Source organism: Elephantulus edwardii, unplaced genomic scaffold, assembly GCF_000299155.1.
Source record: "Elephantulus edwardii isolate Elephantulus edwardi_28Jun2011 unplaced genomic scaffold, EleEdw1.0 scaffold00006, whole genome shotgun sequence".
NCBI classification, from domain to species: Eukaryota; Metazoa; Chordata; class Mammalia; order Macroscelidea; family Macroscelididae; genus Elephantulus; species Elephantulus edwardii.
In genome coordinates this window covers 17184866-17203432 of record NW_006399756.1, presented here as the reverse complement: position 1 = coordinate 17203432, position 18567 = coordinate 17184866, and the positions used below count along the sequence as shown (strand labels likewise).

Genomic DNA, 18567 nt, shown 5'->3' with positions numbered 1-18567 from the left:
AGCTGACTTATGGTGTTTGGAAAGATAAAGGCTTACGGTGAAGAGTGAGATGGAGCGGGGCTTCTCTGTGCCCTTTTCGCTTCACCTTTACCAGGCTGAGTCCTACATCTTGGTCCTTCTGAAGGCAGACGTTTCCTGCGCTGCACTCCTGCCCTGACTCCTCTGAGGTTGATGTTGTTAGGTTCCCTCATGTCAGCTGTGACTCACAGAGACCCTGTCAATAGCAGATCTGAGCCGTGCCCTACCTTCTGCCAGCCTCACCATCTCCAGCACGGAGCCCATTGTGACAGTCACTGTATCAATCCATCCAGTCCAAGATCTTCCTCTCTTACGCTGACCCTCCACCTTTCCAAGCATCATGTCCTTCTCCAAGGACTGTCCCCTTCTTATCAACATGCCCAAAGAATGTGAAGGTGAAGTTTCACTGTCTTTGTCTCCAAGGAACACCGAGGTTTCACTTTCTCTAAGACAGACCTGTTTGATCTCTTGGCAGTCTGTGAGACATTCCTTGCTCTTCTCCAGTACCACGATGCCAACTCAAAGGCATCAAGTTTTCTTTTTTCATCCTTAGTCACTTCACTGCCCAACTTTCAGATTAGTAGCAAGCAATGGAGAAGGCCATGGCTTGGGTCAGGCGTACCTTAGTCTTTAAATTGACATCATTGCTCTTTAGTACTCTGAAGAGATCCCTGATAGTACATTTTCCCAAGCAACATGACTTTTGATTTCTTGGCTGCTAGGAGGTACCAAGGATATTGACTGGGGATCCGTGTAAGATTAGATCATTGGCAACATCATTCTTTTTCTCCATCTATCATAATGTTGCCTACTTGCCTGAGGGGAGGATTTTTTGTTTTCTTGATGTTGATAATGAAGTCTTTCATCTTCTGCAGCAAGTGCTTCAAATCCTCACGTCCATTGAGCAAGGTTGTGTCCCACTATGTTGTTGTTGTCATGTGCCGTCGAGTCATTTGAGACTCATAGCAACCCTACGTACAACAGCCCTGAAACTTGCTCTGTCCTGTGCCAACTTGACTGTCTCCAGCACACCTACCCCATTACCCCGGTCACTGCATCAGTCCATCTCATCATCATCATCTCTGTTTTTCCATCCCTTCACCTTTCCAAGCATGATGTCTCTTTCTAAGGATGGGTTCTACTCTTACGGCATTCGCCACAGTAAAAACTAGATATTTACACTGCCCTTTTATCAGCATTATTAAGCTGATAACTAAAGTGTTTATGCCTTCAACCCACCAAGTACTCCATTCGAGAAAGATGGGGCAGTATGTTTGCATAAAGATTTACACCCTTGGAACCCTATGGGGCAGCTTGACTCTGCCCCGTAAAGTGGAGTTACAGTCCATCAGTGATGGTGGATTTTGTTATTTGGTTAATTTTTTATCAGTGTTTTTCTGTCATCAGGAGGAGCCCTGGTGGTGCAGTGAACAAGGTTCGGGTTTGGGCTGCTGACAGGTCACTGATTGAAGCCCAAAGGTGCTCTGAGGAATAAAGATGAAATAGCTTCTCCTGAGACTTGCAGGCTGAGAAAGCGTCTGGGGTGTTTCGGCCTGCCCTGCCCTGTGTGTCAGCACATCCGCTTGAGGGCCGTGGATTGTGGTTGGGGTTTTGGTTTTAGTCTCAGTCTCCCACAAGGGAAGACCACGTCATCTTTGTTCACCAAGTATCCCTGGCTCCTGGCATGGGGTGCTTTTGCCTTCCAGTAAATACTGGAAGGAGGGTGGGGAGTTTTTAAAATCGTATGTGCCACAGCAGTTCTGGAAAAAAGATGACTTCTCAGGCAACACAATGCTCCAGGGTTTGGTTTTTTTTCCTAAGTGATCACATTGCCTTCCGCTTATCTTTTCTAGAATCAGCCTTCCAGATGAGCTTGAGCTCAAGGCTTAAGCCCTACATGTCAAATCCAGTATCTTTTCCTGGAGAGCTTTGTGTACATTTAACTTGTTAATTTTGAAAAGCTGAGTTCTGTGGAGCGGGGCTAGAGTAGAAATCGCTTTATCTCTGCCGGGCCTTGTGTGCCCTGCCTCCAGAGATGAAGATGTTATCTCTAGTTTTGAGAAATGTTTTGGCTTCTAATCTGAAAAATCTCCCACTCAGCTGGAAACATCTTGGTGGTGATGGAGAGATTGATGAGGTGTTAGGAAGCAGGGTGGCCATCTGACTTCTAACGGTCTTTGTCTAGACCTGATAAGGGGCTTCTCCTTCCTCTCAAGCATCTCCCATGGCCTGGTTCACCCCCATGTTTGGGTAAGCTGGGGAGGGGGGTGAGGGGGGTGACATGGCATTGCCACTTGGAACTGAAGGCCCTTTGCCTCCTTGGACACCTCCCCCAAGCCAAATTCCTCCTTCCCCCATCTTCCAAAATCATGAGTGATTGAAGGACCTTGGCAATGGTCCACAGTGTCTTGCACCAAATGAAGTAACAGAATTGTAGCTGCTATAACTAGGTTTTCTTCCCTGCTCTGTACCCTATTTCTGAAACAACATTTAGGACATAGCGAAGCAAGGGTGACATCCACTTCCTAAAACTAGATGCCTCTGGAAACTCTACAAACTCTCTAAACTCTACAAACTTTCTAAACTCTTTAAATGTACAGAAACGATAGTAGTTATAGAATGTATAAATAATGTATAAATGTACAGAAATCGTGTCAGTCATAGAACAGAGTTTAGGTGTTTTGTGCAAAACTTACTCTTGGTCATATTTGACTTAACGACAATTAACCACTGCTAACTGAGACTAGTGCTGTTCTATCTGGAGGAACACTCTTCCACTTTGCACATCACTCTTTGTCAATGTGCTGTATGAAGTAAACTGGGTTTGCTATGATGCTGAACCTTGTGCCATGGGGATATCATATACCAGAAAAATAGTTTCCTACAATATGGATTGAGGCTTAATGTCAAGAAGACAAAGATTCTCACCACTGGACTAATTGGCAGCATCAGGATGGATGGTGAAGAGATTGAGATTGTTCACAGCTTCAGTTTGCTTGGCTCCATAGTCAACAGTCTTGGCACCAGCAGCCAGGAAATTAAAAGGCACATTACAATGGGAAAGTCTGCTGTTAGGGACCTCTCCAAAGTGCTGAAGAGCAATGGTGTCTCTTTGGAGACTAAGGTGCGTCTGATACAGGCCATGGTCTTCGCAATCACCTGTTATGCATCAGAGAGTTGGACAATGACCAAGGAGGATAGAAGGAGAATTGATGCCTTTGAGCTGTGGTGCTGGAGAAGAGTATTGAGAATACCATGGACTGCTAGGAAAACAAGCAGATTTGTCCTGGAAAGGGTTAAACTGGGTGGCTCCTTGGAGGCAAGGATTCTGAGGCTCCGTCTAACATACTTTGGACATGTTGTGAGGAGAGACCGGTCCTTAGAGAGGGACATCATGCTTGGGGGGGTGGAGGGACGGCACAGGAGAGGAAGGCCCTCTATGAGGTGGATTGATTCAGTGACTGGGATAATCGGGATGGGAGTGTCAGAGACAGTGTGATTGGCACAGGACAGAGCGGAGTTTAGGGCTGTTGTACATAGGGTCGCTATGAGTCGCAGGCGACTCGACGGCACATAACAACAACAACAACAACAATGTGGGCAGTGTTTGGTGGAGCTCCCAGGTGTAATACAGGTTTGGAAGCAGGAGTGGCATCCACTTCCTAAACCACATGCCTCTGGAAACTCTATGAACTTGGTGAAGTGATGACAGTTGTGCAAAAGCATTAGGTCTTTTGTCCATAGAGTCTCTATGAGTCACGCTCGACTCGACAACAATCAACAACAACAGTAGTCACTCACACACCTGGATGAAGTGATGGTCTAGTAACATTGGAGTTTAAATATATTAAATGAACTGCCCCTCGGCTTAGCAAAAATCTCTATCATGGAATGAGCTTTATTTTAAGATGTCACAGAATGGGTGATGTCCGTAATACCAATTTCCAGGTCTCTTTTTCTTCCTCCCAGATGGAGGATGAGCTGGACTCTGTTGCGAAGCAGGAAGCCGGCGATTCAGCAGATAAAGATGTTGTGGATGCCAGGCCAGACCGGTCCTCGTTTGTCCCGTCACTCTTCAGGTGAGTCACTTTCCCTGCCGCCACTGGGGACCACTTAAGGAACCCTAATGGTCCAGTGTATTAAACAAAGGTTAGCAGTCAAGTACATCATCATCTCTACCACCCAGGGTGAAAAGAACAAATAAACTTTCTTGGAGAAAGTGCAGCCAGAGTTTGGAGGCAAGGATGAGGAGGCTTTGCCGCACATACCTTGGAGAGGGCCATGATGCTGGGAAGGGTGGAAGGTCAGTGAAGGAGAGGAAGTCCCTCAACCAGGTGGACTGACATGGTGACTGCTGCAGTGGGCTCTAGTGTGTCAGGAAGTGTGAGGATGGCACAGGACAGGACAGGGTTCAGATCTGTTGTTTATAGGATCGCTGTGGGTCATAATTGACTTGGCACCTAACAACAACAACAGCTATCACCTAGGGACCACTTAAATGGGTTAGATAGGACTTTCAAAAATTAGCTTGTGAATCTACAGACAAATAGTATTTATTACTAGAAAAACAATTCTCTATCAGTTTTTCTATTTTTCGTTTTTGTAAGTAAAGTGCCAAAGAATCATTAATAAGTACATAGGATGATGTTGATGTTGTTGTTGTTGTTATGAGCCGTCGAATTGCTTGTGACTCATAGCGACCCTATGCACAACAGCCCTAAACCCTGCTCGATCCTGTGCCAATCGCACTGCCTCTGACACACCCATCCCGATTACCCCAGTCACTGAATCAGTCCACCTCATAGAGGGTCTTAACCCTCCTGCGCTGTCCCTCCACCCTCCCAAGCATTATAGGATGATAGTGGGTTGTTACATAATGTCCTTTAATGAATTCCGAGTTACATGCTGAAAATGATACCTCGCTTAAGATCCTTCTCTACTGTGTGAAAGTAAAGAATTAAAAATTACCTGGCATATATACATACATACATACATAAATTCATTAGTTATAATAAATATAATAAATTTTAAAAAATTACATGGCATGTAAAAGGAACTGTGCTTGGCCCTTAAAGATCTTTATTTTTCCATTTCTGGCAAGTACACCAAAAAAGGCTTTACGAGAACATCCCAAATGACTGTTAATTAAACCTATTTCACTTTTAGTTAGAGGTAACCTGTTTAACCCAAAATGCTCAAAAGAGGTGATTAAAAAGAGTGTAATACAGACATTTGTCTGTGTTACTTTTTTTTTTTTTAGAACAAATTTATGAATTTATTAAACATGCACCATTTTTTATTTAGCTTTCTGACTTTGTGCTTGTGCCTTCAGTACTTTCACAACAATTTTCTGCTCCTCAATAAGGAAAGCACGCTTGATCCTGTCACGGACACACTTAGCACACATGGAACCACCATAAGCTGTGTTACTTTTTGATTAATCACATTGCTCTTTAAAATAAACTCTGTCAAGATCTCAGCACTGAAATGAAGCTTGTTCATGTATGGAGAGTGTCTGCTGTGGAATCTTGTTCACTAAGCCAACACCCCGGTAAAAATCTATCAGCCGGACCTGACTCACTTTCTATTAGTAAAAACTTTTTTTTGCAATTCAACAAATAAGTAGTAAGACTGTCGGTTCTAATGCTATCTGCTCCGTGGGAGAAAGATGGGCTGTCTCCTCCCAGAAAGATTTACAAACCCCAAGAGAGGGATGCCGTGCATCCGAACCCACAGCAAGTTTGATTTGATCCCAGTCATTAGAAAGAACCTTGATCCTGACCACATATAACTCTGTTGTTACTCAGTGGGTCCTATACGGCTTGTGGCGGCCCTGTGAACACACATCTGAACCCTGTCCTGTCCTATCCTCCTCATCTCTGACATACTTTCATAGACACTTTGACTACATTCATGTTAGCATAGGCTGTAAATGTAGTCTGTGTATATACAGTAGAGCCAGCAGGGCCCCGTTATATAAACTGCCTTCGAGCCAAACACCCTGAGTGAATGAGTTGACTTAGAACGGTAGGATCCTAGTCTCTGACAACATCAAGCTCAATGAGTGTAACAGTCCACAACGGCAGTGTCCCGTGGCCCACTCTGGTATCAAGTTAGGTCTTAAAAGCTTCTGAGTGACCATCTAGGGTACAAAACTCCTGGCCTTTCACCGTCTGGGACAACGAAAGAAGGAAGACAGCAAAAATGCAGTCCCCAGGGCTAATGGGCCACACAGACCTTCCCATCCACGACGCTGAGACCAAGACAACTAAATGGTGCCTGCTTCCCACCACTGACCACTCAGAAGTAATCAGAGGGGCAGGTGCTGGACAGAGAGGGCAAGAAATGTGCACCAAAACTAAACATCTAAAAGTGCCCAGGCTTACTTGTCAGATAGAAACTGGTCAAACCGCTGAGACCTTGACGCTTAGTCACCCTTCAGACCTGTTGAAAACCCTCACCCCGGTGGCTTTCCTTCCAGCCGAACAGTAGAGACAGGCCTGTAAGGTGGACAGTAACATTGTGGAGGAACAAGCATACAAGACCAAAAGGGCAACGCTAGCCCAGGGATAAAGCTTAGGAGGCAGGAAGCAGTGGGATGGAAGGATTAATGGAAGGAAAGTCACAGGAAGGAAGCAGGGAGTTGTGGGGAGATACCATCAAATTGACAGCAAAACATAGCAACTCCGTGAACAAGAGGTCCGAACCTAGCTTTGTCCTGTGCTAGCCTCATCATCTCCGCGATGCTCAAGGTCATTGTTACAGTCACTGTGTCCGTCCGTCTCGTTGACGGTCTTCCTCTCTTTTTCTGACCCTCCGCCTCTCCTAACATGATGCCTTTTTCCAAGGACAGGCCCTTTCTGCCAGCACACACACGCAGCATGTGAGACAAAGCTTCACTATCCTTGGCTCCAGGGAGCCCCCTGACTGTCCTTCCACGGCACATGGGTGTGTTCTCTTGGGAGTCCAGGGGACATTTAATACTCCAACAAGACAGTTCAGGAGAGATCCTGAAACTTGCATTAGACAGTAAGGAACCGAGAACGTAGGGAAGAAATGTTAATATTAAGAGCTGAATCTAGGGGAGCTCTGGTGGCCTAGTGGCAAGGAGCAGCAACTACAATCCCAGAGGCGAATGGTTCATATCCACCAGATGCTCTGCCGGGGAAGGAGGGACAATCTCCTCCTGTACCAGTCAGATCTGATTTGATGGTACACGCACACAAAAATAATAAAATAAAAAAATTTTAAAAAAAAGAGCTGAATCTAGAAGAGTGTGACTTGTCGATATTATAATTAATACCATAAAAATGTGCATGGAGAAAAGTACAACAATGAATGAATGGAAGTCCAAAATCTCTGTAGATGTTCATTGAAATTAATAAAAGAATATATATAAAAAATGTAATAGGCTACTTTTTAGAGCAATTTTAAGTTTACAGAAAATTGTGTAGAAAGTAAAGAGAGTTCTCATGGGTCCACTGCTCACTGCTTCTCCTATCAATATCATGTATTCCTATTGTAGATTTGTTGTGGATAATATTATTATATTGTTAACTAAAGTCCATAGTTTAAATTAAAATATTAAATTTGCAAAAAAAAAGGTGCATGGATGGATGAATGGGATATCAATTTGCTCTAAAAACATACACTCAAATCACATTTTTAAAAAACGAAAGAAGGAAGGAAAGGGAGGGAGGGAGGGAGGAAGGAAGGAAGGAAAGGAAGGGAGGAAGGAAGGAAAGAAATGGAGCCCTGGTGGCACAGTGGTTGAAGAACATAACTGCTGGCATAGAAGTCTGAGGTTCACACCTACCATTGACTCTGGGAGGCATAATGTGGCATTCTGCTTCTATAAAGAGTGTAGTCTTGGAAACAAACTCAGGCTGTTCTACCACGTGCTGGGGTCACTGTGAGTTGTGACCTATTCAATGGCAATGAGTGATAATCATCCTGATTGGTTTTTTTTGTGTGTGTATCTGTTTTCTTTTAAAAAAATTATATTTTTAATGCAACATATTTTACAACATACTCTTCCCATTTAATTTCCCCCATTCATTCATTGTTGCACATTTTCCTCCCTGCCAACCCCTCCCCCCCGTTTGCTTTTCTCTTTGAAAAGAAAAAAAAATTCTTTCATTGTTATACAGTCCCCCCAAGTCTACAGTCCACCTTACTGTGCATTTCTTTTTGTAGAATCTTGTCATGAAAATAATACCTGATCATATATTCCTTTTAAACAGTTGTATCCCTCATCTGTTTCAATGCATCCTGGTTCTAAGATGGATGGATGGGAAAAGAGAGAAGAAAGAGGGAAGGGAGAGAGGTACATCTTAGACTCAGTACTCACATCCCTGGGTAGTGAGTATGGTTAGGGTGCTTGGCTGCTAATCAGAACGTTGGAGGTTTGAGTCCATGCAGAGGTGCTTTGAAGGGAACGGCTCCTTACTTCCCCACTGGTCAGGTTCAAGGTGAGATTGTTAAGGGGAAATCAGCGCCAGGTGAAAGCACAGGATGATCCCATCGGATCACACAATGAAGGACAACGCCTTTGTCCCATAGACGGCCAGATCCCATTAATGAACCTAACAGCTGACCAGGCCGAGTCAGGGCCGACCCAGGCTGACACGTGACGTGTCCACCCTGACTCCTGGCTCCCCTGTGTGTTCCTGCTGCCTTCGCTGTGATGACTAAAGCCTCCTGAGAAGTGTAGCTAGTGTAAGACGTCATCGCAATGGATGAGGCTGGTTTGAGTGTGTAAAGTTTGAGCCTGTTCTTGTTATTTACCATCGAAATCATAGCTCAGCAGGTCTCTAGCTGCCTCTCCAGGGGTTTTCAGAGGCAGTAAATTACACGGGTGGAAACTCCATCCTCTTCCCATGGAGTTACTGGTGGATTCAAACTGTCGGCCTTTGCAATGGTGGCATAATTCCTTACCACTAAGCCAGTAGAGCAATGAACCAGAACACGTGTCCACCATCACCCCTGACCCTTGACACCCTGCCCCGTCACCTCTACACCTTAAAGCAGAATTCTAGCTGGGATTGTTTATTCTACTAGGATTTAACTCACTTGGAAAACAGGACTTTCGTGCTGGAAGATTAGTTGAAAAGGAGCCTTTTCCCCTGTAACCCCAGAAATGCTGCAGCCCACTCTCGTAGGGGGACACTGCACCCTACTCTCATGAGGGGACACTGCACCCACTCTCCCGGGGGGACACTGCACCCCGCGTGGATAGTCTACTGCGAGAGAGCAGTGCTGTCAGCCCGGGGTTCCCCTTGCAGCTGATGATGACACTGATGTCTCATCGCACCCCCAGACCTTTCTCTAAGATGCTCTGAATCCCTGTCAGGTAAGGGAGTGGAGGAGACAGTAGTGACCCTGGTACATCTCAGCCGGAGGACCACCTCGCCCACGTGTCACCCACCCCTTAGAGAATCTGCCCCTTGCCATCAGGTCCGTTCTCGCCCTCACTCATAGCTGACCCTCCAGCGGGTTTCTGAGGCTGTAAATCACATCAGGAGGAGATTGCCTGTCTCTTGCTTGGAGCTGCTCAGGGATACAACGCACTGCCCCTGGGTGGGCAGTTGAACTTGCTAACGGCTCCTCTACCAGGGCCCCTTTTGAGACTCACTGCTGTGGGGTCGGAACCAGCATGTATAACTGAGCCTCCAGTGGGTTTTGGAGGCTGCAGACTGCATCAGACATGATTGCTCACGTGTCTCTCAGAGCCACTCACTGGTGGCTTTGAACTGCCGGAGAGGTGTGGGCTGGGGTTAACAGCCTCTGGCCTGCACCGCCAGAGCTAGGTCAGAGCCTGAGGAGGGGAAAATTAGCCTCTAGCAGCTTCCAAAGAGAGAAGGGGCGGCCTCCTCCTGTTAATATTGACTGCCTTTCAGACCTTCCAGAAGGTGCGTTGGCATTGACTCGGTGGCAGTGAGTTTGACTTCTCTGAGTCCCCTTTTAAAGAAACCCCACTGCTGCCGAGTCAGTCCCAGCATGTAGGGACCTCGGTCATCTTCTCAAGGCCGTAAATCACATGGCAGTGGACTGCCTCATCTTGGACCCTCTGGCCTTCTAGGAGCCTAGCGGGTTAACAGTTACAAGTGACTAAGGGCATTGGGGATATGTTTGTTTGTTTTGTTGGTGTTTTTTTTTTTTTAATGTGTGTACCATCAAATCAGATCTGACTGGTACAGGAGGCGATTGTTCCTCCTTCTTGAGCAGAGCATCTGGTGGATTTGAACCATGCACCTCTGGGATTGCAGTGCAGCTTCTTGCCACTAGGCCATCAGAGTTCGCCAGGCATTGGGGATTTTAATCCCATAAATAACCTTGAATGGCACTCCCCCCCCCCACCCGCTGGAGTGTGTGTCGGTGTGCGAGCACGTGCATGTTTGTGTAGGGCTGTGCTCCACAGGGCTCCCAGGGGCTGGGTTTTGGCTGTAGATGAACAGGTTTTTAGAGGCTCTTCTCTGTGATCTCAGACCTCTGGCCACATTTCATTAGCAGCTGACGGCAACAGCCACGTACACCCCGAAGTCACTTCAGGGCCTGATTGCCCCAAAGAATTCCAGGTTCCCGTGAATCTCACAGTGGTGGTGGCAGTGCTGGTGATGGTGGTGGTGGTGGTGGTGGTTGGTATGGTGGTGATGGTCAGCTGCTGGAGTCCAGTACCACTGAGTCCTTGGCTAAGGCGCTGGCCAGGCTTTCTTGCCTCAGGACCACTAGATGGCAGTACAGCATCGCCTTATTCGCCTTTGACAGGCCCAGAGCCATCCATCCAGGAAAGTCTTGAATTAGATGTTTTAATTTTTTTTTTTAATTTTCTTATTAAATTGTTTTCTAATTACTGGAGAACATTTTGAAAACATCATTATCACAAAGTAAAACTGTATTATTTTTAATATACTCAATTTTTTAATATTTTTAAAAGGAAAGCACTTGGGATGTTAAAAAAAAAATGATGTGAAGTACGTATGTTTGGTCCTGGCTGCATCAGTTAAGAGTTGCAGTTTGTAGGTGAGACCTGCGGTCATCTTTGGGTACTGTGGAGGGAGTCCCTCCCCGTGTGTCTCTCTGTCTCTTTCCCTTTCTCCCTCTGTCCTGGTCTCTGTCTTTCCCTCTTTTTTTTTCTCCCTCACTGTCTCTGTCTCTCCTCTCTCTTCTGCCTTCTTGCTCCCACTGCCTGAGTATTTGTGTACCTGTTCGTCCCCACCCCCACCCCGCAACCCCCTGGGGTCTCTTTTTCTCCCTTTCTGTCTCTTACTCCTTCCCTCTTTCTCTGTCTAAATCCTACTTATTTTGTTGGTCAGTTTTATAACAAAGCGTGCATTAGTTCTACACTTTTCTCTATGTGCGATTAATTTACAGGGATACCATTCTTTTTATTATGCAGCCAATTTTGCCTTTCTTTTCTGACCTGTCTCTCCCTCCATAACATAAACTTGTTGGTCTAAGGTCCCTGTGTCATCTTCGCAACTGCTAGTGGCAGTTTTATCCCATAGTGATAGTTTTTAAAAAACCAAGCTGGTCAAGATGTTGTTGTTGTTATGTGCCGTCGAGTCGTTTGCGACTCCTAGCGACCCTATGCACAACAGCCCTAAACCCTGCTCTATCCTGCGCCAACCGCACCGCCTCTGACACACCCATCCCGATTACCCCAGTCACTGAATCAATCCATCTCATAGAGGGTCTTCCCCTCCTGCGCTGTCCCTCCACCCTCTCCAAGGACCCGTCCCTCCTGGCAACATGTCCAAAGTATGTCAGACGAAGCCCCAGAATCCTTGCCTCCAAGGAGCAGCCTGGTTTAACCCTCTCTAGGATGAATCTGTTTGTTTTCTTGGCAGTCCATGGTACATTCAGTACCCTTCTCCAGCACCACAGCTCAAAAGCATCCACTCTCCTTCTGTCTTCCCTAGTCATTGTCCAACTCTCTGATGCATAACAAGCGATTGCAAATACCATGGCCTGTATCAGGTGCACCTTAGTCTCCAGAGAGACACTGTTGCTCCTGAGTACTTTAGACATAGCTTTTTTCAATTAACTAGTTAAATGATACAATTGTCTGGTTTTATGACAACTTTGGGGGACATTTTTGGCATAAGGTTTAAAGATTACCTCAGGACAGTAATTTCAGGGTTTCTTCTACCCTCCATTGCTCCAGAAAGAAGAGGAGACTTTTTCATTCTTTTTTGCATTTTCTCCCCTTTTGATCAGAATTCTTCTTTGGAATCTTTGATCAAATGTTTGTTAATGAGGTAATGGTGGTAACCAGGCCCCATCCAGTTCTTCTGGTCTCGTAGCAATGGAAGGAGATGGTTATGGAAGGAAGTAGCCACACATTCTCTATCTGTCCTTCTCTCTCTGTTCCAGGTGAGTAGGGACTGTTTGTGCCTTAGTTGACAGCTTGCAGAGGGATCTCTCTTGATGTAAAGGTTATCGTGAGCATCTGTGCAGGTTACCCGCCGTCTAATATCAAGATATGGCTCCTGCCAGGGGTCTAAACTCTAGCTTCTTGGATGACCATCCACAGTTGTGCAAAAGGACTAAGCAGAGGAGGGAGTGGGGAACCTTGTTGCTGGATTGTAGGATATAGACGGGGAGCTGGGGGGAAGTCTGCACAATGCTAAAGAGTTTTTGAACTTGACTTGCCTTTTTGAACTTGACTTGCCAGTGAAGAGCAGTGGGGTTATCGGGAGTAGAAGAGCCCATTTTATTAGGACAGGAACAGGGTGGGAGTAACTAACGGTCACGCTAGGTCCCCTTGTTCATGGTCTAGGGAAGTTGGCAGAAGCCCTTGGACAGTTGACTGTGTTATTGATGGCATGGGCTATGGAGAACTGTGAGAGGTACAGAACCGAGACCTAACCACAGCCTGGCTCTGTCCCCTTCCAGGAATGTATCAGCTGTGACATCTGAGGCTCGTGCTAGAGCTGGAGATGGACCTAACACAGAGACCCTAGGTTTACAGATGAGCTTTTCCATGTTGTAGAAAGGGAACAGTGGTGGCAATCAACCCTAAAGTTTAAAAAAAAAGTAATGAAGGGACATACACAGTCAGGTTTTGACAGTAATAAAAAATGTAACATACTATTAGCTTTAAGAAAATGAAGTCTAATAGTCAGATACATGCCATGGTCTTTGCAATCACTTGCTATGCATCAGAGAGCTGGACAATGACTATGGATTATAGAAGGAGAATTGATGCCTTTGAGCTGTGGTGCTGGAAAAGAGTGTTGAATATACCATGGACTGTTGGAGAACAAACAGGTTCATCCTGGAGACGGGGAAGCCGGGCTGCTCCTTGGAGGCAAGGATTCTGAAGCTTCATCTGACATACTTTGGACATGTTGCAAGGAGGGACCAGTCCTTGGAGAGGAATTTCATGCTTGGGAGGGTGGAAGGACAGCACAGGAGAGGGAGACCCTTGATAAGATGGATTGATTCAATGACTAGGGTAATGGGGGTGGGTGTGTCAGAGATTGTGAGATTGGCACAGGACAGAGCAGAGTTTGAGGCTGTTGTACATAGGGTTGCTATGAGTTGCAGGTGAGTCAACGGCACATAACAACAACAATAGCATAGTAAGGGAGCTCTGGTGGCCTAGTGGTAAGAAACTGTGCTGTAATCCCAAAGGTATACAATTCCAATCCACCAGTTGCTCCATGGAAGAAAGGTGGGCAGTCTCTTCCCATGCAATTAACTACCTTTGAAAACCCGCTGGAGGGTCAGTTATGAGTCGGTTCCGACTCAGTGGTATACAACCACAACAACAAATAGCAAAGTGGAAGGAAGGCCTGGCAACCTACTTCCAAAGATCAACCAGAGAGAGCCCAATGTCTCATACTGATCCCATCCGCAGGCACACACAGCACCAGGCAGCATTTCATTTGCTGTGCGTGAGTGAGGTGACCAGAATTGGGATGGGACCAACGTTGTGGGCAGCTCATGATCAGAAAGTACCATGCACACTTGATTGCTTGATTCCCTAGTGAATAAATCAGCAGGCGTCTGTGACGGTGAGTTGTTTACTGTTCTGCTGAAAATTAAAAGGTTGGATGAAGGTCACGTGCCAGTGAGGACTGAAGTAGCTGATGCCTCTAACTTACTGTGACTTGGTGAATAGCCTGGTGAGTAAAGAGTTGTGCTGCTAACCCAAAGGTAGATGGTTCTAATCCACCAGTGACTGCACAGGAGAAAGATGGTCAGTCTCCTTTGTTGAGACATGAAGCCTCTGAAAACCCACTGGAGCATCAGCTCTGAGTCAATTACAATGCAATGACAGTGATCCTACTACAGAGTCATCTTTGTATCTTCCACTGAATCTATTGCTGGGTGCTCTTAATCAGAGTCGTGCCCATAGGGTTCCCATGTGAGAGAGTAGAACTGCTTTGTACTGTGTTCATGGCTATAATCCTAATCATTTATGCAAAGGCATTTGACTGTGTGGATCACAACAAATTGTGGTTATGGGAAGTCAAGAACACATGATTGTGTTCATGTGAAATCTGTACCTAGACCAAGAAGCTGTTGTGCAAACAGAGAAAGAGAACACTACCCTGGAGGACATTATGCTGAGTGAAATATCTCAGTTACGAAAGGACAAATATTGCATAGGGCCACTGTTGTAAAATAGGACTGACATTAGGATTGAGGGAAGACAGAGAACAGGGGATGAATGATGTATACTGCATTGAAACAGATGAGGGAGAAAACTGTTTACAAGGGATCTATGATTGGGTATTATTGTCATGACAGGAGTTCAGAATGAAGGCTGTGCAATGGAGTGGACTTGGGTGGAGGGATTGCATAACAAGGAAAGAGTTTTTCTTTTACTTTTCAAGAAGAGTGAATAGGGGGAGAGGGTGGGCAGGGAGAAGAGTGAGACAGTCAATGACTGGAAACCCTAAGTCTGTGTAAACTTTCATTAAAATTAATTTTTTAAAAAGGTAAAAATATCAAGAAAGGCGTGCATCAGGGTTGTATTCTTTCTCCATACCTGTTCAGTGTATGCTGAGCAAATAATTTGAGCAGCTGTTCCCTGTGAAGAAGGATGTGGGATCAGGATCAGAGGGAGACTCATCAACAGCCTGTAACAAGCAGATGGTACCACTCTGCTTGCTGAAAGTGAAGAGGACTGGAAAGCACTTGCTACAGATGACCAAGGACTCCAGCCTTCAACTTGGATTACATCTCAACAAGAAAAATTCTCACCACCAGTAGGTAGCATTTTGAAAGATGGAGAAAAGATTGCTATTGTCAATAATTTCCTTTTACTTGCATCCCAAATCCCTTAATTCCTTGGTCCCAGCACTCAAGAAATCAAAAGACGAGTCACTTTGGGAAAAGCTGCTGTCAGGGACCTGTCCAGAAAACTTCAAAAGTAATGATGTCAGTTTAAACACAACCAGTGTGCCTGATCCAAGCCCATGGTCTTCACAGTTGCTTGCTGTAGATCTGAAAGCTGGACAGAGACTAAGGACGACAGAAGAAGAATCGAAGTCTGTGAGTGCGGTGTTGGAGAACAGTACTGACTATCCCATGGACAGCCAAGGGAACAGGTGAAACCAGAGTGCCCCTTGGAGGAAAGGGTGCTGGAACTCCAACCTACATACTTTGGGCATCAGGAGGGGCTAATCCTTGAAGGAGGACATCATTCTTTTTTTTTTTTACATAATTTTAATGAACATTTACAGAGAATTTGGATTTCCATTCATTCATTGCTGCACTTCTCTACCCGCCCAGCCCTCTCCCCCAGCCCCACCAGTTGGCTCCTCTCTTTCAAAAATAAAAGAAAGACTCCCTCCCTGGTACACAATCCCCCCGGCACCCCTCCCACCGCCCCAAGTACATTCCACTATGCAACTTTAATTGTGGACTCTTGTGATAACCATAATACCCTATCATATATCGCTTTTAAATTATTCACTCTCTCATCTGTTTCAGTGCAGTATACACACTTTATCCAGGACATCATTCTTGAAAAGGTGTAGGGCTAGTGTAGGAGAAAATGACCCACTGCAGGACAGATTTACATGGTACCCACAACAGCAGGTTCAAGTGTGTCAGAGAGGATGAGAATGCCTGGGATAGGGCAAAGGTCAGACCCTCTGTTCAAAGAGTCACTGTGATTCACAGTCGGTTTAGTGACGCATAACAGCAACAACCTCTGTAGGTTCAAACTGCCAGCTTTTGCGTTAATAGCCCAGTATTAACCCTCACACCACCTGAACTCCTTACTAAACCTTTTAGGCTCATTAAAAATCCTTCAGTTCTATGCACACCCATGTTGATTGTGGCTTTGTTCGCAATTACAAAGCGCTGGAAACAACCCAAGTGCCTATCAACAAACAAATGGCTAGAGAAGCTGTGCTTTATTCACACAATGGAATAATACGCTGCACTGAAAAACAAGAAACTCACGAAATATTATGCAAGATGGATGACCCTGGAGGACATTATGCTGAGTGAGATATCTCAGTCACAAAGGACAAATATTACATAGGGCCTCTGTTGTAAAACAGGACTGACATCGGGTTTGGGGGAAGACAGAGAAGGAGGGAGGAATGATGTTTATTTTGTTGAAAGAGATGAGGGAGAGAACTGTTTAAAAGGGCCATAGGAATGGGTATTCTTGTCATTACAGAAGTTCAGAGTGAAGGCTGCATAGTGGAGTGGACTTGGGGGGAGAGATTGCATAACAATGAAAGAGTTTTTCTTTTACTCATCAAGGAGAAAAGTTAATTGGGGGGTGGGGGTGGGTAGGGAGAAAAGTGCAACAATGAATGATTGGAAACCCTAGAACTCTGTAAGCTTTCATTAAAATTATTAAGAAGAAAAATCATTCAGTCCCTTCTCCTTCCTAGAAGAGGAGGATTGACACCATGGCTGGAGTGATGGGTGTGAGCATGGCAGGGACGGTGACAGTGGTGCAGGGCAGGGTGTCCATCTGTTACTCCTATGGTGACTGTGTCTTCTAGTTGACCTGGATGATGACACCTAATAACAGAGAAAGCCTTCTTCATCTGTACCGTCAGAGGCCTCTTTCTCTCTTTTTTTTTAAGAGGGACAAGGGTAATGTGAAGGCTGATGTTCTTTAGGGAATGCAGTCCAGGAATGAGAATCGATTCTTTATTTAGCTCATTTGAACTTGAGTTTCTGTCTCAACCTGCGTGCATTTCTGCAAGCTGAATTTCAGAGGAAAATACCCAGAGCTGATTTTCTCTCTTGTTCACTGATCCGAGGAGGCCAGGTGACTAGGAAATGTGCCCAGTGTTGGAGCCTCACTTTCCCTTTCCCCCGCTTCACACCTTTCATTCACTGGAAACCTGAACCAGGAAATTGAGAAATGCATTACTGAGCTTACGGGGTGCTTTGTTCTGGATTTATTCACATTTTCCTCCTTGCATTTGAGGTAGACAAGAAGGACAGTCACTCTGGGATCGTTCGCGGTGGTGAGGATCCCTGAAAACACTTTACTTGTCATCTAAAAACTCAGACACTGGGCTGCCTTTATAATCTTTCACGTGATGATCTCTATTAATTGGTGTCTAGTAGTTTATAAGGAAGAAATAATCACATGATGAACTGTGCTTTGTTGCAACTTCCTTTCTAGTTTTTCCTGTGAAGTTTACATTAATTACGCATGTTCTGCGCCCAGCTTTGTCCATCTGGCTCTTCTGTGCCTCAGCATTTTAAAGAGCTGTGCAGTATTTTCTTCTGTTGATACATGGTCTCTTGCGCAGACATTCCTCTTTTGTTACAGAGTAAGAAGATGTCCTCATGATTGCACTACAGGCTACATCTTTGTGGGAATTTAGTGCTTTAGGTTGGTTTTGTTTGTTTGCCCCGGGGACCCCTCTACCTATAGAGCTAGGAGCCGGGGCTGGGATGGGAGGATGCAGCCGTGTGGGGCCTGGACGTTTCTGCTGGTCAGCAAAGGTGGCTGAGCCAGTGTGACTGTCCCAGGCCCCGTTTGAATGGCCCTGTGGAAACGTCCAGCACGCAGCGCAGTGTTGATTCAGTCACAGGCCTTGGTGCCTGGCAGGCTGCGTCAGTCTTCTGTCGCCTGCTGCATCCCCAACATGCTGAGCTTTTACTATTTCCGAGAAGGAAACTCGTCCCCCGTGGTTGCAGGGGGCCGCCTGGTCCTGATGCAGAGGGGGCTGCTTCCAGATGGAGACGCGAGGTACCGCCTTCCCGCGCCCCCTTCCTCTCCTGCCTGCCCTGTGTCTCGGTACGTGAGGACTGCGGGGATGCCCTCGGCTGAAATGTTAAAGCCGTGAAGGAATCGTCCCAAAAATATTTAGACAGAGCAGCTACGAAATCCAGAGCCCTCTGTCTGCCTGAAGAGGCCTTGAGAAGTGTGTCTCTGCTGGTGTGTTTGGTTTTCTGATGATGAATGTCTGCAGATCGAGCTACTGGGGGTCCTGTGCCTGGAGCTGGGCACTCGCCAGGGTGTAAAGCTCCTACACGCTTTCTGACCATTTCAGGGCTGGGGGTGTTTTTTTGTTTTGTTTTGTTTTTTTAATGTTCTTAGTGTTTTCT

At 45.8% G+C, this 18567-nt stretch overlaps 1 protein-coding gene across 1 annotated transcript in view; it reads left to right on the top strand.

Moving 5' to 3' along the window:
• The window catches only part of CASP7 (caspase 7, apoptosis-related cysteine peptidase), a 50668-nt gene that overhangs the window by 9092 nt on the left and 23009 nt on the right, over window positions 1-18567 (top strand). Inside the window, exon 3 of the mRNA XM_006880165.1 lies at window positions 3988-4097. Coding sequence (XP_006880227.1) covers window positions 3988-4097 — 110 coding nt within the window. The remainder of the gene's footprint in view (window positions 1-3987; window positions 4098-18567) is intronic.